The 13,515-nt window shown below is 55.4% G+C and overlaps 1 protein-coding gene across 1 annotated transcript; it reads left to right on the forward strand.

Moving 5' to 3' along the window:
- The first annotated feature begins 1,895 nt into the window (after positions 1-1,895).
- Positions 1,896-12,912, forward strand: TMPRSS5 (transmembrane serine protease 5). Its single transcript, XM_028501507.2, has 13 exons — positions 1,896-1,961; positions 2,224-2,347; positions 2,735-2,833; positions 3,346-3,468; positions 4,582-4,717; positions 5,066-5,179; positions 6,705-6,748; positions 7,440-7,602; positions 8,556-8,734; positions 10,710-10,808; positions 11,280-11,422; positions 11,701-11,853; positions 12,779-12,912. Exons 1-13 carry the CDS (start codon positions 1,896-1,898, stop codon positions 12,785-12,787), a joined length of 1,452 nt encoding a protein of 483 aa, XP_028357308.1. The 3' UTR covers positions 12,788-12,912.
- Positions 12,913-13,515: the final 603 nt, after the last annotated feature.

Here is a 13,515-nt window from a genome sequence, read left to right on the forward strand (position 1 = left end):
CCCTGCTCTGGCCTCTCTTTCTTTCTACTCCCACCCCTGACCCCACCCTTGGAATTCTAGGCTCTTGGAAGGAGTCTCCTCTGGCAGCTCTGGTGCAGAGGAGAGGGGCCCTAGAGGGGACCCTGTGTGGTCAACCTCCTGGTTTGGTTTTCCCTGGGTGTGACTTTTATTTCCCACTCTTGTCCCCCATATGCCTAGCCAGGTGCTTTGCCTGTAGGCAGCACTTAGCAAATCATTATTACATGAACTCCTCCCCCAAAAAAGGACGAAGAAGTCCTGTACCATTAAAGACCATTTTTGCAGGCTACCACATGGCCTTGGACAGGTGAGTGTTGAGGTGGGGCAGCTCCCGAGGTGAGGCCAGTTTGTTCAGAGGCTGAACTTCAAGCCAGGCTCCCTTGATACTGAGATAGGAAGAAAGGCTGAGCATGCCCTGGAATTCTCTCTAGACCAAGCCGTGTTGACAGGGGAAGGTGGTCTGCAGGGGAGATGGGACTTACTTCAACTTTAAGGGACTCTTTCTACTTTACTGGATTCTAAATTCATTAAAGAAAGGACCCATAGTTTATATGTATTTCTTATTAATATATTATTTATTATACTTAATATTTGTGTTGTACTTTATAAAACCCTTTCAGCCACATAATCTGTTTTCTTCCTCCCTCCCTCCCTCCCTTCCTTCCTTCCTTCCTTCCTTCCTTCCTTCCTTCCTTCCTTTTATTCAGTGTGCATTAACTGAATTCCCACTTTGTGCTAGGCCTTGAGCTAGACTCTGGGATGCCTAGACCAGAGAGAAAGGAGAGAGAGAGAGAGAAGTAAATGAGCATAAGAGAGGGTCACAATAGGTGCTACCTGGGTTGAAGAAAGCTTCCTGGAAAAATGACACTTAAGCTGAGTCTTGCAAGGTCATAGGAGTCAGTATGTGGGGAAGGGGACAGCAGGTGCCATGCCTCCGTGGTGTGAGAGTGTGTGAGGATGCTAAGGACAGGCACGTGTGTTAGTATCACCCTGAGTTCCGCTGTGGAGGAGTTAGTGCTGCCAGGTGAGGATGGAGAGGTGAGGAGGGGCGAGATCACAGAGGATGCTGTGAGCTATGCAAGGGAGATTTGGATTTACCCTGAAGGCTACAAAAATCATTAGATACTTTAAGGATGGTAGTAACTTGCTAACGTTTGCATTTTAGAAAGATTGCTCTGGCATGGAGAAGGAATGGAGACAAAGCTAGATGGGGGAGACTACTCAATGGGTAGCAGGGGTTATCACTCTTATTTCATAAAGGAGAAAGTTGAAATTTGGAGGGCTGATGAGTTACCAAGTTCATATAGTAGGCTGTAGACCTAGCTTTGAACTGCCGGTCCAGTGTTTTTGCCAAGATCTTACTTTCCATTATTCTTCTTCATGGCACATGAATTTTAGGCAAATGTCTGACCTAACTCACTCTATGCTTTCTTACTCCCATTACTTTGCCTCCTCAACACCTTTTTCCTGGAACACCCAATGACCATATATGTCAGTTCAAACCCTATTCATCTATGAGGGCCTGTCTCAGCGGCTGCCTCTTCCAGGAAGCCTTTCTTGATCTCCCCAACAAGAAGTAAGCTCTCCTTTGGAATTCCAATGTTAGTTAAACTGAATTTCTCTTCTGTCACTGAACTTGTGCTGCTTTGTTTACATGACTTATCTTCAGGACTCACAAGTAGGTTTTTGAGGCAGTGGTTGTGGAGGTCCACGTTAATTTACCTTGAACTCCTTACAGTATCCCCCACCGCGGACTGTCCACTTGCACTGAATACTATTTACTGGGTGAATGAATGCATGGTTCGTAGGGGAGGGGCAGTTTTTCCTCCAAGATAGGAGGGAATGAGGAAGGATGGGATCTTAGGATCTGAGGAGGGATGTTCAGGGATTCAGTGGATGTCCTCCATGCTGGTGGGAACCAAGATGAGGGGGTGGTGAAGAATGTGGGTGTTGGAGTTGGCCCAATCTGGGCTCAGGTCTCTGCTCTGACACTTACTGGCTGTGTGAGAGAAAGGTGGGTGGGGATAGGGGCTCCAGGAGAGCAGGGAGGCCCAAGGGGCATCTATGGGAACACACATGGAGTCCCCAAGATGAAAAAAGGCTCACAAGTGGCAACAAGGGCCCGGCTGGAGTTAGAGAGTGGGGACTTCTTGTGGTTGGTGGTGATTTCTCTCCTTGGTGAGTGACTGACAGCTATTTCCCCAGAGCCTGATGCTGGATGGCCAAGCCCCCATGGAGGCTCAGTATGCAGAGGAGAGTCCAGGATCCTGGATCTTCAGAGCAGAGCCCGGAGACCCACTGCGGAGGCCTGAGGCCCAGCAGCAACCCAGTAGGCCAGACTGGGCCATCGGGGAATGACAGGGTGGGGGCAGTGAAGGGACAATCTTCCTACATCCTCCAGATTCTTTTTCCCCAGATCTTCCCAGGTCAGCCTTAAATGACTGATGGTGAGAGGCTGTCTCACTATTTATCCCAGACCTGCTTTTGCTCTGTTTCCCATTTGGGGGCTTGAGTGGGCTCCGAGGCTCCAGTGATCAGAGCTCTGACCCCTACCCTCCCCAGAATGATGGGGCAAGGGGAGGTGGGCAGGTGCAGTGGGGCAAACTACCGCTGCGAGTTGGTGGCTGTCTGGTCCCGGGGCGGTGCCTCGGGGTGAAGTGCGGCTGGCAGGCGGAGGCAGGGCCCCCAGACGCTCCTCTACCCTCCTCCCCCACAGTCTCCTGGGCAGGGCGCTGGTGCACAGGGCGGCGCGGCTGGGCAGTGTTGGGAGCCCTGGTGTTGCTGGCTGGTGCGAGCATTGGCTCCTGGCTTCTAGGTCAGTGCTGGGACCTTCAGTGGCAGGGGAGGGGCAATGAACAGGATCTGGGGGATGCTGGGAGAGAGGAGCAGGTGCTGAGCAGGTGTTCAAGGCAGGTGGGATGGGCGTCTTTTCCACCTACTCTGAGTAGACAGCAAGTAGAAACGGGGTGAAGGGCCAGCAGGAGGGACTTGGGCTCTCCGTAAAGAAGAACATTTCAGTCCTACAGTGAGAAATGTGCTCGAGTGGATGATCCAGGGAGGCCCTTGTCAAACTTCTCCAAGAGATCTTTCCCAGTCAGAGGGAGAGAGAGAGACAGAGACAGAGACATTGAGAGCGCAATGGCTCTCTTCTGCACGTTGCAGGGGACCTGCCTCGGGCAGGGTGGTGGTGAGGAGCCCCCCGGAGGCTGCCTTTGCCTCTCTCTGCTGCAGGTCCCTTGCTCTGCTCCTTGCCCCCTCCTAGGGGAATCCCTTCCTTCCCCCAGCCTCTGAAGGCAGTCTCACCTCAGTTGTCTTTGTCCTCTGAAGCACTGTATCTGTGGCCGGCTGCCTCTCAGCCTGTTCCCGGGACCCTGCAGGATGAGGAGATGAGCTTAAACTGCTCGGAGGCCAGCGGTGAGGAAGCCCTGCTCCCCTCGCTTCCCAGAGCAGGTGGGCCACGCCCCAAGGTCGCAGGACTCCCACCTGGGCCCCGGGCCCCTGCACAGCTCTAGGATCCTCCCTTCTGGCTGGGGCCAAGAGGACCAAACTGAAGGGCCACGAGTTTGCTGCCACCCACCTGTGTCTCCCGTACTGTGAGGGTGGAGCCACGGCCCAGCCCTGTAGAGTTGATCTCTGATTTAGGGCTTTCAGCACTCCTGGGGGACGGTCTTGGTCTCTAGCTGGGGCATGGCCAAGAGCCCAGGCTGCCAGGAGGGATGGCGACTCGCCCTTTGGGCAGCATGAGGCTGCAGTGTGGGGAAGAGGAGCCAGGTGTGTGTGGGGGGCCAGCGCGGGGCCGGCAAGGGTCTGGGCCCAGGGGCAAAGAACGCACAGAGGGCTGGGAACGTCTCACCACGTTGTCTCTGCATCCCACGCCCAGATCTTGTCCCCTCCCCTCCAGGTAAGAGTTGAGGGTCAGCAGATACGGTGCAGCTAATGCTGCGGGTAGAGTCAGTTACAGAGGTTAGTTAGGGTCAGCTCGGAGCCTGCTTTTGCTAGCTGTGTGTGCATTTGGGTCCGTTACTGCTTTGAGCTTCCATTTCCTTCTCCATGAAGTGGAGATGAAAATAGTTACCGCATGAAGTTGGAAGCATAATAAGAGCATAAAATAAAAGGGCTTAGCACAGAGCCTGGAAAAAGCAGATGCTCAATAAACAGGAACCATCACTAGTATTGTCATGAGATTTGAAATCAGAAGACCTGTATCCATCACTTGCAGATCCTGTGACCTAGGACGGGTCGCTTAACCTCCGTGCCTTACTTCCCTCTGCAGAATGTGGAGGATGGAAATTCTCACCCGACAGGGTTGCTGTGACACTTAGTGATGGAGCACGTTTAAAAGCACTTGGTTAAAACACAAACCTAGAAGGCTGAGCAAAGAGGGGTTATTTTGTTCCCGGAACCGGCTGGCTCCCTGCGGAACAGGGAGCCTGATATGGGGTGAACCAGATGCTGTCGTGAAGGCCTCTTTAGGTCCCATGGTGGCCAGGTCCGGCTCGCCCTGCCCATGCAGCCCCTCCATCCCACAGCAGGTGGGATGTGGCTTTCATGCGGTGGTTTCAGTGTCTTTCAGAATAAACACCGAGGACTTCTTGCTGGAAGTGCAGGTGAGGGCCCGGCCAGACTGGCTCCTGGTCTGCCACGAGGGCTGGAGCTCTGCCCTGGGGGTACGGATCTGCCGGAGCCTTGGGCATCTCAGGTAGCTGGGGCCAGAGGTGGGGCCTGGGGAGGGTGGAGAACTGGTGGGTGGGGGAGGAGCATTGAAGACCTCTATCTGTCTGTCACCATCAAAGTACTCAGGAAATGGCAAGAGGTCATTTTGGTCATCCCCTGGCCTCTGGGCATGATGGTTCCCCAGTCTGTTTCTCTCCTTTGAGCATCCTTGATTTTTAACAAATATAAATCCCAGAAGAGGTCATTGTCAAAGTCTTGCTCAGTCACTACACTGGTATAGTATCACATTCCGGTTATACTTAACCCCCATCTCTCGTGCTGCTCGTCAGTTTAAAGCTGATTTCCTCCCGTTTTATTCCCTTCCTCTGCCAAGACTCACAGACCACAAGGCAGTGAACCTGTCTGACATCAGGCTCAACAGCTCCAGGCAATTTGCTCAGCTGTCTCCTAGACTGGGAGGCCTCCCGGAGGAGGTGTGGCAGCCCAGGTAGGGCTTCTCAGGGGGCTGAGAGATGCCCCTCACTTCCTGGTGAACAATCCAGCAAAAATCTTCCTATCATGAGAGCCTGGTGGCGAGGACACTGGAGGAGTAAGATAGGACAACAAAGAGGAATATTTCCCAATTAGAAATTACTAACTCAGCTCACAGGAGCCCTGCCCACCCAAAGTTTCATATACATCATCTCATTTGCCCCTCACAAGAACGGCAGGATTGGGTGTTATTGTCAGAGGATTTGAAATGGTACTCCTATTCCCATTTTACAGGTGGGGAAACTGAGACTCAGTGAAGTAAAGGGCCTTGTGCAAGGTCACAGAACTGATAAACAGCCAAACCAAGTCTTGAAACCAGGCTCCTGTCTCCAAATTACTCCCTCTCACCCCTGCCGCACTTTATTTGGATAATTCTGCTATCTCAGGAGACAGATGGTTGACTGTCTGGAACCTGGAGACCCTCCAGAGAAGAGAGGGCTCTGGGATGGCCCCTTCCCCAAATCCTGGGGGCGGGTGCCAGCTGAGCGGGTTTTCACCCTGCCTGGGTGTCCTCAAGCTTTCCAGCAGCCTCCTCCTGTCCCTGCTGTAAAGCCTTCTCACCCCTTCACCCCTGTTCCCGTCTGAACCTCAGTCCCCTCCTATCCAGCTCCTGTCCCCTGTGGGCCGATCAGGGGAACGTGGGGTCCCTGTCTTAGATACCTTAATGGGCAAAGGGAAGTAGGGGTGGGACTGACTCTGCCAGGAGAGCCGGGGGGCCGTGGATTTGGGAAACTAATAGAATACAGGCATTAGGATGCTGGGGGCAAGAGAGAAGTCAAGAAAGAGGGCTTTGCTCCAAAAGGAGTTGATTTTTTCCCTTTTTAACAGTGTGTTTTAAAATTTTATTTATTTATTTATATTAGGCTGCACTATGTGGCTTGTGGGATCTTAGCTCCCCAACCAGGGATTGAACCTGGGCCCTCAGCAGTTAAAGCGTCGAGTCCTAACCACTGGACCGCCAGGGAACGCCCAGGAGTTGAGGTTTATGCTAAGAAGGAGGAGGGGAAAGAGGAGAGCAGGCATATGAGTACGCAGGGCCGGGCAAAGGGCTTGGGAGAGAGTGGAGTCATCTGAGGCAGCAGCACGGGGCGAAGGATTGACTCCATTCACTTACTCTCTTACCCACTCGTCCGCTGAGCACACATTACTCGGGGCCTTAGTGGGAACAGCCTGATTTTCACATTCATGAACACATTTGTAACGTTGGGCCCTGCGCAAATCCAACTGGAGGACCACGAAGTCCCGTGTGCCCAGGACGACTGGGCGGAGCACAGCTGCTGTCCCAGAGACCTGCTACAAGCAGGGGCCTGGGGCCTTGGGTGGGGTCAGGAAGCAGGTGGCTGTGGCTACAGAGAGGCCCCCTCTGCTCCCCGCAACAACGACCCCCTCCCCCAGGCCCTCGGGTGGGTGTGCAGCCTGGGGTGGGCCCCACTGGGGTGGGCCCCGCCCAGCTTCCTGCTGGCACTGCCTCTGTTTTGCAGGGACAGCTGTACTTCTGGTCAAATGGTTTCCCTCAGATGTTCTGGTGAGTCCTGTCCTGGGTTCGGGAAGGAGGCGGTGGGAGGAGGGCGTCTCCCCCGTGCCCTCAGGGTGGGACATCCCCACTGGGAAGCTCAGCTGGGTCTGGGGTGGGGTTCCTTGCCCACCTGCCTGCAGGGCCCCATCTTGCAGACACAGTTCTGCCCAAACAGAGCCCCATCTACACCTCTGTCCCATTCGCCACCAGCCACTGGTTTGGGTGGATGACCTCCTTGCCTCACTCCTCGCCCTGGCCTCCGACGTTCCCTGGCCTTTGGGGGCGCCCCAAGGGGGAAACAGCAGCTTCTGGAGCCTAAGGATGGTGGGGAAAGAGGGCCCAAGTGAGAGACAGCTTGCAGAGTTCCTTTCACTCGCCTTCCCAGTCATCTAGCCATCTCTTCATCTGTCCTTCCACGCATCTGTCCACATGCCACCATTTGACCCCTCCTATGGGACAGGCTTTTTCTTAGATCCTGGGGCTCCACAGATGATGCAGGCACCACCCCTGCTCTCAGTGAGCGCACCGCCTGATGGGACAGGTGGATGTGTAACCAACATTTCCAGCTTCCCGCCCCACGCTTAGGGCCAGGAATGATAAATGGGAGCCGTCCACGCTGGACCACAGGCCCCGACAGTTAGCACAGTACTGACACCCACCCCGCGTTCTTTCCATCTCACCAGTGCTTGTCTGTTTGCAGAGTGTGGGACCAGGCCCCTGGCTTCCCAGATAGTGGGCGGGCAGGCGGTGGCTCCCGGGCGCTGGCCCTGGCAGGCCAGCGTGGCCCTGGGTGCCCGGCACACGTGTGGGGGCTCCGTGCTGGCCCCGCACTGGGTGGTGACCGCGGCGCACTGTGTGCACAGGCAAGGCTGGGGGCTGCTGGGGGGTGGGTGCCCCCTGGCATTTTCTCCTTGGCCGTTGGTGTGTCCTGTACACAATGTCCAACTGTCTGCCTCCCATGTCTGCTGAGAGTGGGCCCGGGCGGTGTTTGTGAAATTCTCCCTGTTCAGTGCCAAGAACGGCTCTGCCTAAATAGCAGTCATAATACAAATATTGGTTCTTTAGTTTTGTTCGGTCTTTAAGTTTTTAAAATGCTTTCACACTCACAGCCCTCCATGCTTCTTAACGTTTATCACCACTGTAATTAAATCAATTTCCATGTAATTATTTGTTTAATGTCTTTCTTCCCCTTTACACTGGAAGCTCCATGAGGGCAGGGAAGAGTCTTGTTTACCACTGAATCCCTTTGTTGATTTTTCCCCTGCCTTGTCCCCGTGGCCTGGAACATAGTAGGCGCTTAATAAATGCTGGTTGGAAGGAATGAATGAGCTCTTCGGCCCTCTTCTCTTGATGGCGGGCAAGGCAGGTGGTGTAATCCTCATCTTATGGTGAGGAAACCGAGGCTGGGAGAGCCGAAGTGCCTCCCCAGCGATCACACTTAGGAAGTGGGGAGACAGCACTGAGGAAAGCTTTGCTGACTCGGCTTAGAGCTATGACAATCACACAAGGCCCTTCCATGTTTGCTGTAAAACCTGAAGGGGGTTATGCCGGAGAGTGCAGGGGTGGTGGCCAATGATCATAGTGTCTCACTTCTCTCTCCATCAGTGCCTGAGCATTTATTAAGCACCTACTGCATGGCCAGTGTCTTGCCAGCTGCTGGGGGATTCTAAGAGGCCTGGGGTTCTGGGAGCTTGCAGCCTGGTGATGGGGCCCCCACTAACAGCCGTGCTTGTTGGCTTCCTCCCCCCACCAACTCATTTATGTCAACGTCTCCGGCCGCTTCCTCCCCCAGGCTCAGCTCAGCTCCCTTGTGCAGTTTCAGGCTGTCCCGCCGCTCCAGCTGGCGGGTCCATGCGGGGCTGGTCAGCCACAGCACGGTCAGGCCGCACCAGGGGGCTGTGGTGGAGCGGATCATCGCCCACCCTCTGTACAGTGCCCAGAGTCACGACTACGACGTGGCCCTCCTGCAGCTCCGGACCCCGCTCCACTTCTCAGGTGAGGCTGTGGTGAGAGGGGCGGAGCCAGGAGCGCGAGAGCCCCGTGGGTTCCTAAGACCCCCTTGTGCTGTGAACCCAACGTTCACTTTATTTGGTGACCGTCGTGGACTCTGGCATCACCTGGACCTGGGGTGGCGCCAGCTCCTCCACACGCTCTTTTGGGGACAAAGGTTCTGGCCCTTTTCCCATCTGGGCTGCAGGCGGGATTTGCCTCGAGGTCCCAAGAAGAGCTTCTCAGGGGCTCCATCTCCCAACAGGCTGCTGGTGCCAGGTCCCAGCTGGGTTATAGTGAATAATAGTTAACTATGTATTGACAGTTAATAGGATAACAGTTAATAACTAGCACCATATTACGGTTAATAAGATTTACCTTACCAAATATTCTTTCACCCCATCCTCAGAACAAACCTGACAGGGAGCTGAGGCCGGTGTATGTAGATAAGAATGCTGACCTTTAGAGAGCGAATTGACTCTCTTCAAGTTCACGAGGCAAACAATTCCCGGGGCAGAGCGTCTCCTCCACAGCATCTGCCCTTGAAGGGCAGCTCTTCCACACGCACGTGCCAAGTACACTCACCTGCAGACACACATGCTCACACATACACACACACACACACACACGTGTGCATGCCCTCACATGCTCACACACTCATGCAAGGCTCACAGAAGTATGCACACCTACTCCTGTGCACGCCTACTCTCACACCACACACACACACACACACACACACACACACACGCACACACTCAGCACTCCTCCCTCCTATTGCTACCTGGAGCCTTGGGTTTCCCCAGCAACAGTGGTTGCTCTATGCTGTTCACAAATTCTACCATATATGGGTGCTCTCTGCACCATTGTTCAACAGTTAATGCTTCTAAATCGACATGAATATATTTAAAGGGAAACTTTAGGTTACTATTTAATTGGAGAACCCATATGACTTATATTAAAAAGATAATAAATGCTCACACACACACACACACACACACACACGTGTGCATGCCCTCACATGCTCACACACTCATGCAAGGCTCACAGAAGTATGCACACCTACTCCTGTGCACGCCTACTCTCACACCACACACACACACACACACACACACACACACACGCACACACTCAGCACTCCTCCCTCCTATTGCTACCTGGAGCCTTGGGTTTCCCCAGCAACAGTGGTTGCTCTATGCTGTTCACAAATTCTACCATATATGGGTGCTCTCTGCACCATTGTTCAACAGTTACTGCTTCTAAATCGACATGAATATATTTAAAGGGAAACTTTAGGTTACTACCTAATTGGAGAACCCATATGACTTATATTAAATAGATAATAACCACAAAAATGCACAGAGTGAAAGCAAAACAGTGCTCAGGTCCCAGCTAGGCGCTGTGCTCTGCAGAACTGCCGCGTCAGGCTGCTCTCTCTGTGCTTGGAAGGGGTGGGCAGGCGTGAAGAGAGGCACAGAGTAGCACCAGACAGACTCTTTCTCCTTGGTGCAGAAGAGGGGCTGAAAGAGAACCGAAGAGGAAATACTTTCTCCCAGCGAAGTGGCGTTTATCTAACGGCAGGTCTATGCATTACGTAAAATCAGGTTCAGGCTCCGCCCACAGGACAGGTCGCACACTTTTGGAAACCATGTCCCAAGAGGGTCCACACACCCTGGGGAAATGGGTTCTCATTAGGAGAAGTTAGGTACAAACACCCAGAAGGAGTTTCCATCCCCCCTCAGCCCCAGGTGGGGATGCACTGTGTGTACACAGCCCGGCCTAGGGCACCGGGCACACTGCAGTTTCCACACTGTCCTCTGCGTGAATGGTGGCTCCCAGGTGGGCCACACAGCTGTACAGGAGGACGGAGCCAGGACTGTTTGAGGAGGGGGCGTGGAGGACATGCCCGCCCTGGTCCTTTGCCCAGGCTCGCGGGCAAGGAGGCCGAGCCGGAGTGGGACCCGGGACCACTGCCTCTCCGCAGACACCGTGGGCGCCGTGTGCCTGCCGGCTGAAGAGCAGGATTTTCCAAGGGGCTCGCAGTGCTGGGTGTCTGGCTGGGGCCACACTGACCCCAGCCACAGTGAGTCAGCTCCCAGGGGCCGGGGTACACAGGGGTGTGGGTGTCGGGGAGGCATCCTTTCCCAAGGTGAGGCACCTCCTCCTCCCACCTCCTCCTCCCCTGGCCACAGGGCAGCGCCAGCCCCCTTCTCCTCTGGCATCACCCTTGGCCAGACCCAGTCTCCCCTGCCTGGGTCTTTCTGGGAGAACAACCTGGTGTTTTCCCCTAAACCCAGGCCCTTTCCTCCCCCTCCCCTTCTCCCAGGAGGGCCACGGCCTCAGCATCAGGGTGTATGTGTGGGGTCTACTCCTCCTCTTCCCTCCCAGCCCCCAAGTCTGACGGACCCCTGCCTCCTCGCCCAGAGTCCACAGCTCCCATCCTGGGCTCCCCTCTTTGGGCCTCCGCACCTCCGGGGCCTCTAAGGCCCTCTTGCTGCCCCGCTCCCCCGGGCCTTGCTCTGCGCCCCTCCATGTCCGCATCTGCCTCCCGCAGCCCACAGGTCGGACACGCTCCGGGACACGGTGGTGCCTCTGCTCGGCACCCAGCTCTGCAACAGCTCTTGCGTGTACAGCGGGGCCCTCACGCCCCGCATGCTGTGTGCCGGCTACCTGGACCAGAGGGCCGACGCGTGCCAGGTGCAGGCGGGCGGGGACCCGGTGCGGGGTGGGCGGGGCCTGCGGCCGGGCGCCGGGCTGACATTCTTTCCGCGAGCGGGGGCGCCCAGGCAAGTGGGCAGCGCGCTGCGGGTTGAAGGGGGGCGAGGCAAGACGGGATCCGTCCTGGAAGCAGGACCGCCTGGAATGCAGGGTGTGCTCCCGGCCCCGGGGTCGGGGGTTGGGGAGTGGTCTGCTGCCACTCCACCAGGAAGGACTAACTGCCTGTTTCTCTGTGTCCCGGTGCCTGGACGCCGCAGGGGGATAGCGGGGGTCCCCTGGTGTGCCTGGACAAGGGCACGTGGCGCCTGGTGGGGGTGGTCAGCTGGGGCCGCGGCTGCGCAGAGCCCAACCACCCCGGCGTCTACGCCAAGGTTGCCGAATTCCTGGACTGGATCCAGGACACGGCGCAGGTGAGTCGGGGGGCAGGTGGGGCAGACCCGTTTGTGAAGGACCAATAACCCTCGGAAACCGTGACCCTCATCCCTCGGGCCTGGGCCCTGCTGGGGGCTGGGGAATATTCCCAGACTGGGAGGAGGAAGAAGTGATGCTTATAACGTTGAATCCATTCTATCAATTTAAGCGTTCACTAAGGAAGAATTGACCTGAATTTGTAACCCAGATCTGCCATTTCCTGTGTGATCTGTGGCAAATTCCTAACTTTGGTAAACCTCAGTGTCCTGGAAGTAACCATCGTGGCTACTATATATGCCATCATCATATGTGACGATTACATGAGGTAAGGCCTGCCCAGCGCTAGGCTTAGAGTGAGTGATCCAGGTGTTACTATGTATTTACTTATGACCATTACTCATCCCTGGTCGTGCCTGCTCTCCCTGCCCTAGGGAGAGAGCTCAGCATTTGGCAGTTGAGTTCAGCAACTGATTCATTCTGTGTGATCCTGGGCCGGCCACTCCACTTCATCCGTTCAGTGGAAGAGCCAAGTGAGAGAATGTGTATAAAAGCACGTGCTCTGCATGAAGTAGTTTACAAAGGCAGGGTGTGATAGTGGGAAGCATCCTTCTGCAAGGTTGGGCTCAGGGCAGGTGGTAGATAATACACTTTAGAGTTTACAGGGGACCTATGCGTCCACCTTCTCATTCAAACCTTACAAAAACCCTAGAGAAGCAGATATTTTAGCCCCATTTGATAGAAGTGGAAATGAAGGTTCTGAGTGGTGAAGTGATTTATTAAAATGCTAGTTACTCGGCTAACCGAGGGTGGAGCCACTCTGTAGATCAGCTGCTTTCTCTTTCAGCCCAGGACTCCCTCCCCTGGTCCTGTTGTTTCCTCCGTCTCACTGCATACCAGCCTCATGTTTCCTGGGGTCTCTGGCAGGTCCACTAGATGGAGGAGAAGCAGCAACCCCGGATGCAGAAGGCGTGGATCTCTTATCTCTGAACGAGAGACAGTCACCACCCACCGGCCAGCCTCCAGGCCACAGGGCCTCTCCCCTCCAGCCCTGATTTCCAGTCCCTCTATCTCACCAGAGAGCCTCAATGACAGGAGAGAAGCTGGGGTTGGGTTGGGAAGGTGGAGGAGCCGGGAGGTGGAGAGGGAGCAGCTGGAGAGGAAGAGGGTGCTGGCGGCAGCCGGGAGCCTGTCCTCTGCCCCCTGCCCTCCCCAGCCCCTGTGCGCATCTTTTGGGAGGATGCTGGGCCTGCCTTCTCCCTGTGCTCTCAGGTGGGGGAAGTGCCTCCCTACAGACCCAGGCTGGGAAGCTCCTGGGCAGATGGGGTCAAGGCTGGACGGGCCCAGGTTAAGCCCATGGAGTTCAGGATCCGCCCCACTCTTCTGTAGATCTCACCTACTTCCTGCTCTCACTTGGCTCTGGCTGGCCCTGCTGGGGCGGGGCGGGGTGAGGGGGAGGAGGGGCACTGTAAGAACACTCTGGTTGGTGTTGGAATAGGGTGTAGGTTTTAAATGACAGTGCTGTGAACTGGTCCAGGACTTCTGGTATTAAAGTGAAATGATGGGGCTTCCCTGGTGGCGCAGTGGTTGCGCGTCCGCCTGCCGATGCAGGGGAACCGGGTCCGCGCCCCGGTCTGGGAGGATCCCACATGCCGCGGAGCGGC

Source organism: Physeter macrocephalus, chromosome 16, assembly GCF_002837175.3.
Source record: "Physeter macrocephalus isolate SW-GA chromosome 16, ASM283717v5, whole genome shotgun sequence".
NCBI lineage: Eukaryota > Metazoa > Chordata > Mammalia > Artiodactyla > Physeteridae > Physeter > Physeter macrocephalus.

Excerpts from the sequence above, each read along its gene's own strand:
- TMPRSS5 (XM_028501507.2), top strand. The coding sequence starts at position 1,896 with ATGTTCAGGGATTCAGTGGATGTCCTCCATGCTGGTGGGAACCAAGAT. Across the intron at positions 2,834-3,345 it reads CATTGGCTCCTGGCTTCTAG|CACTGTATCTGTGGCCGGCT; the intron begins GTCAGTGCTGGG and ends TGTCCTCTGAAG. Across the intron at positions 11,423-11,700 it reads AGAGGGCCGACGCGTGCCAG|GGGGATAGCGGGGGTCCCCT; the intron begins GTGCAGGCGGGC and ends TGGACGCCGCAG.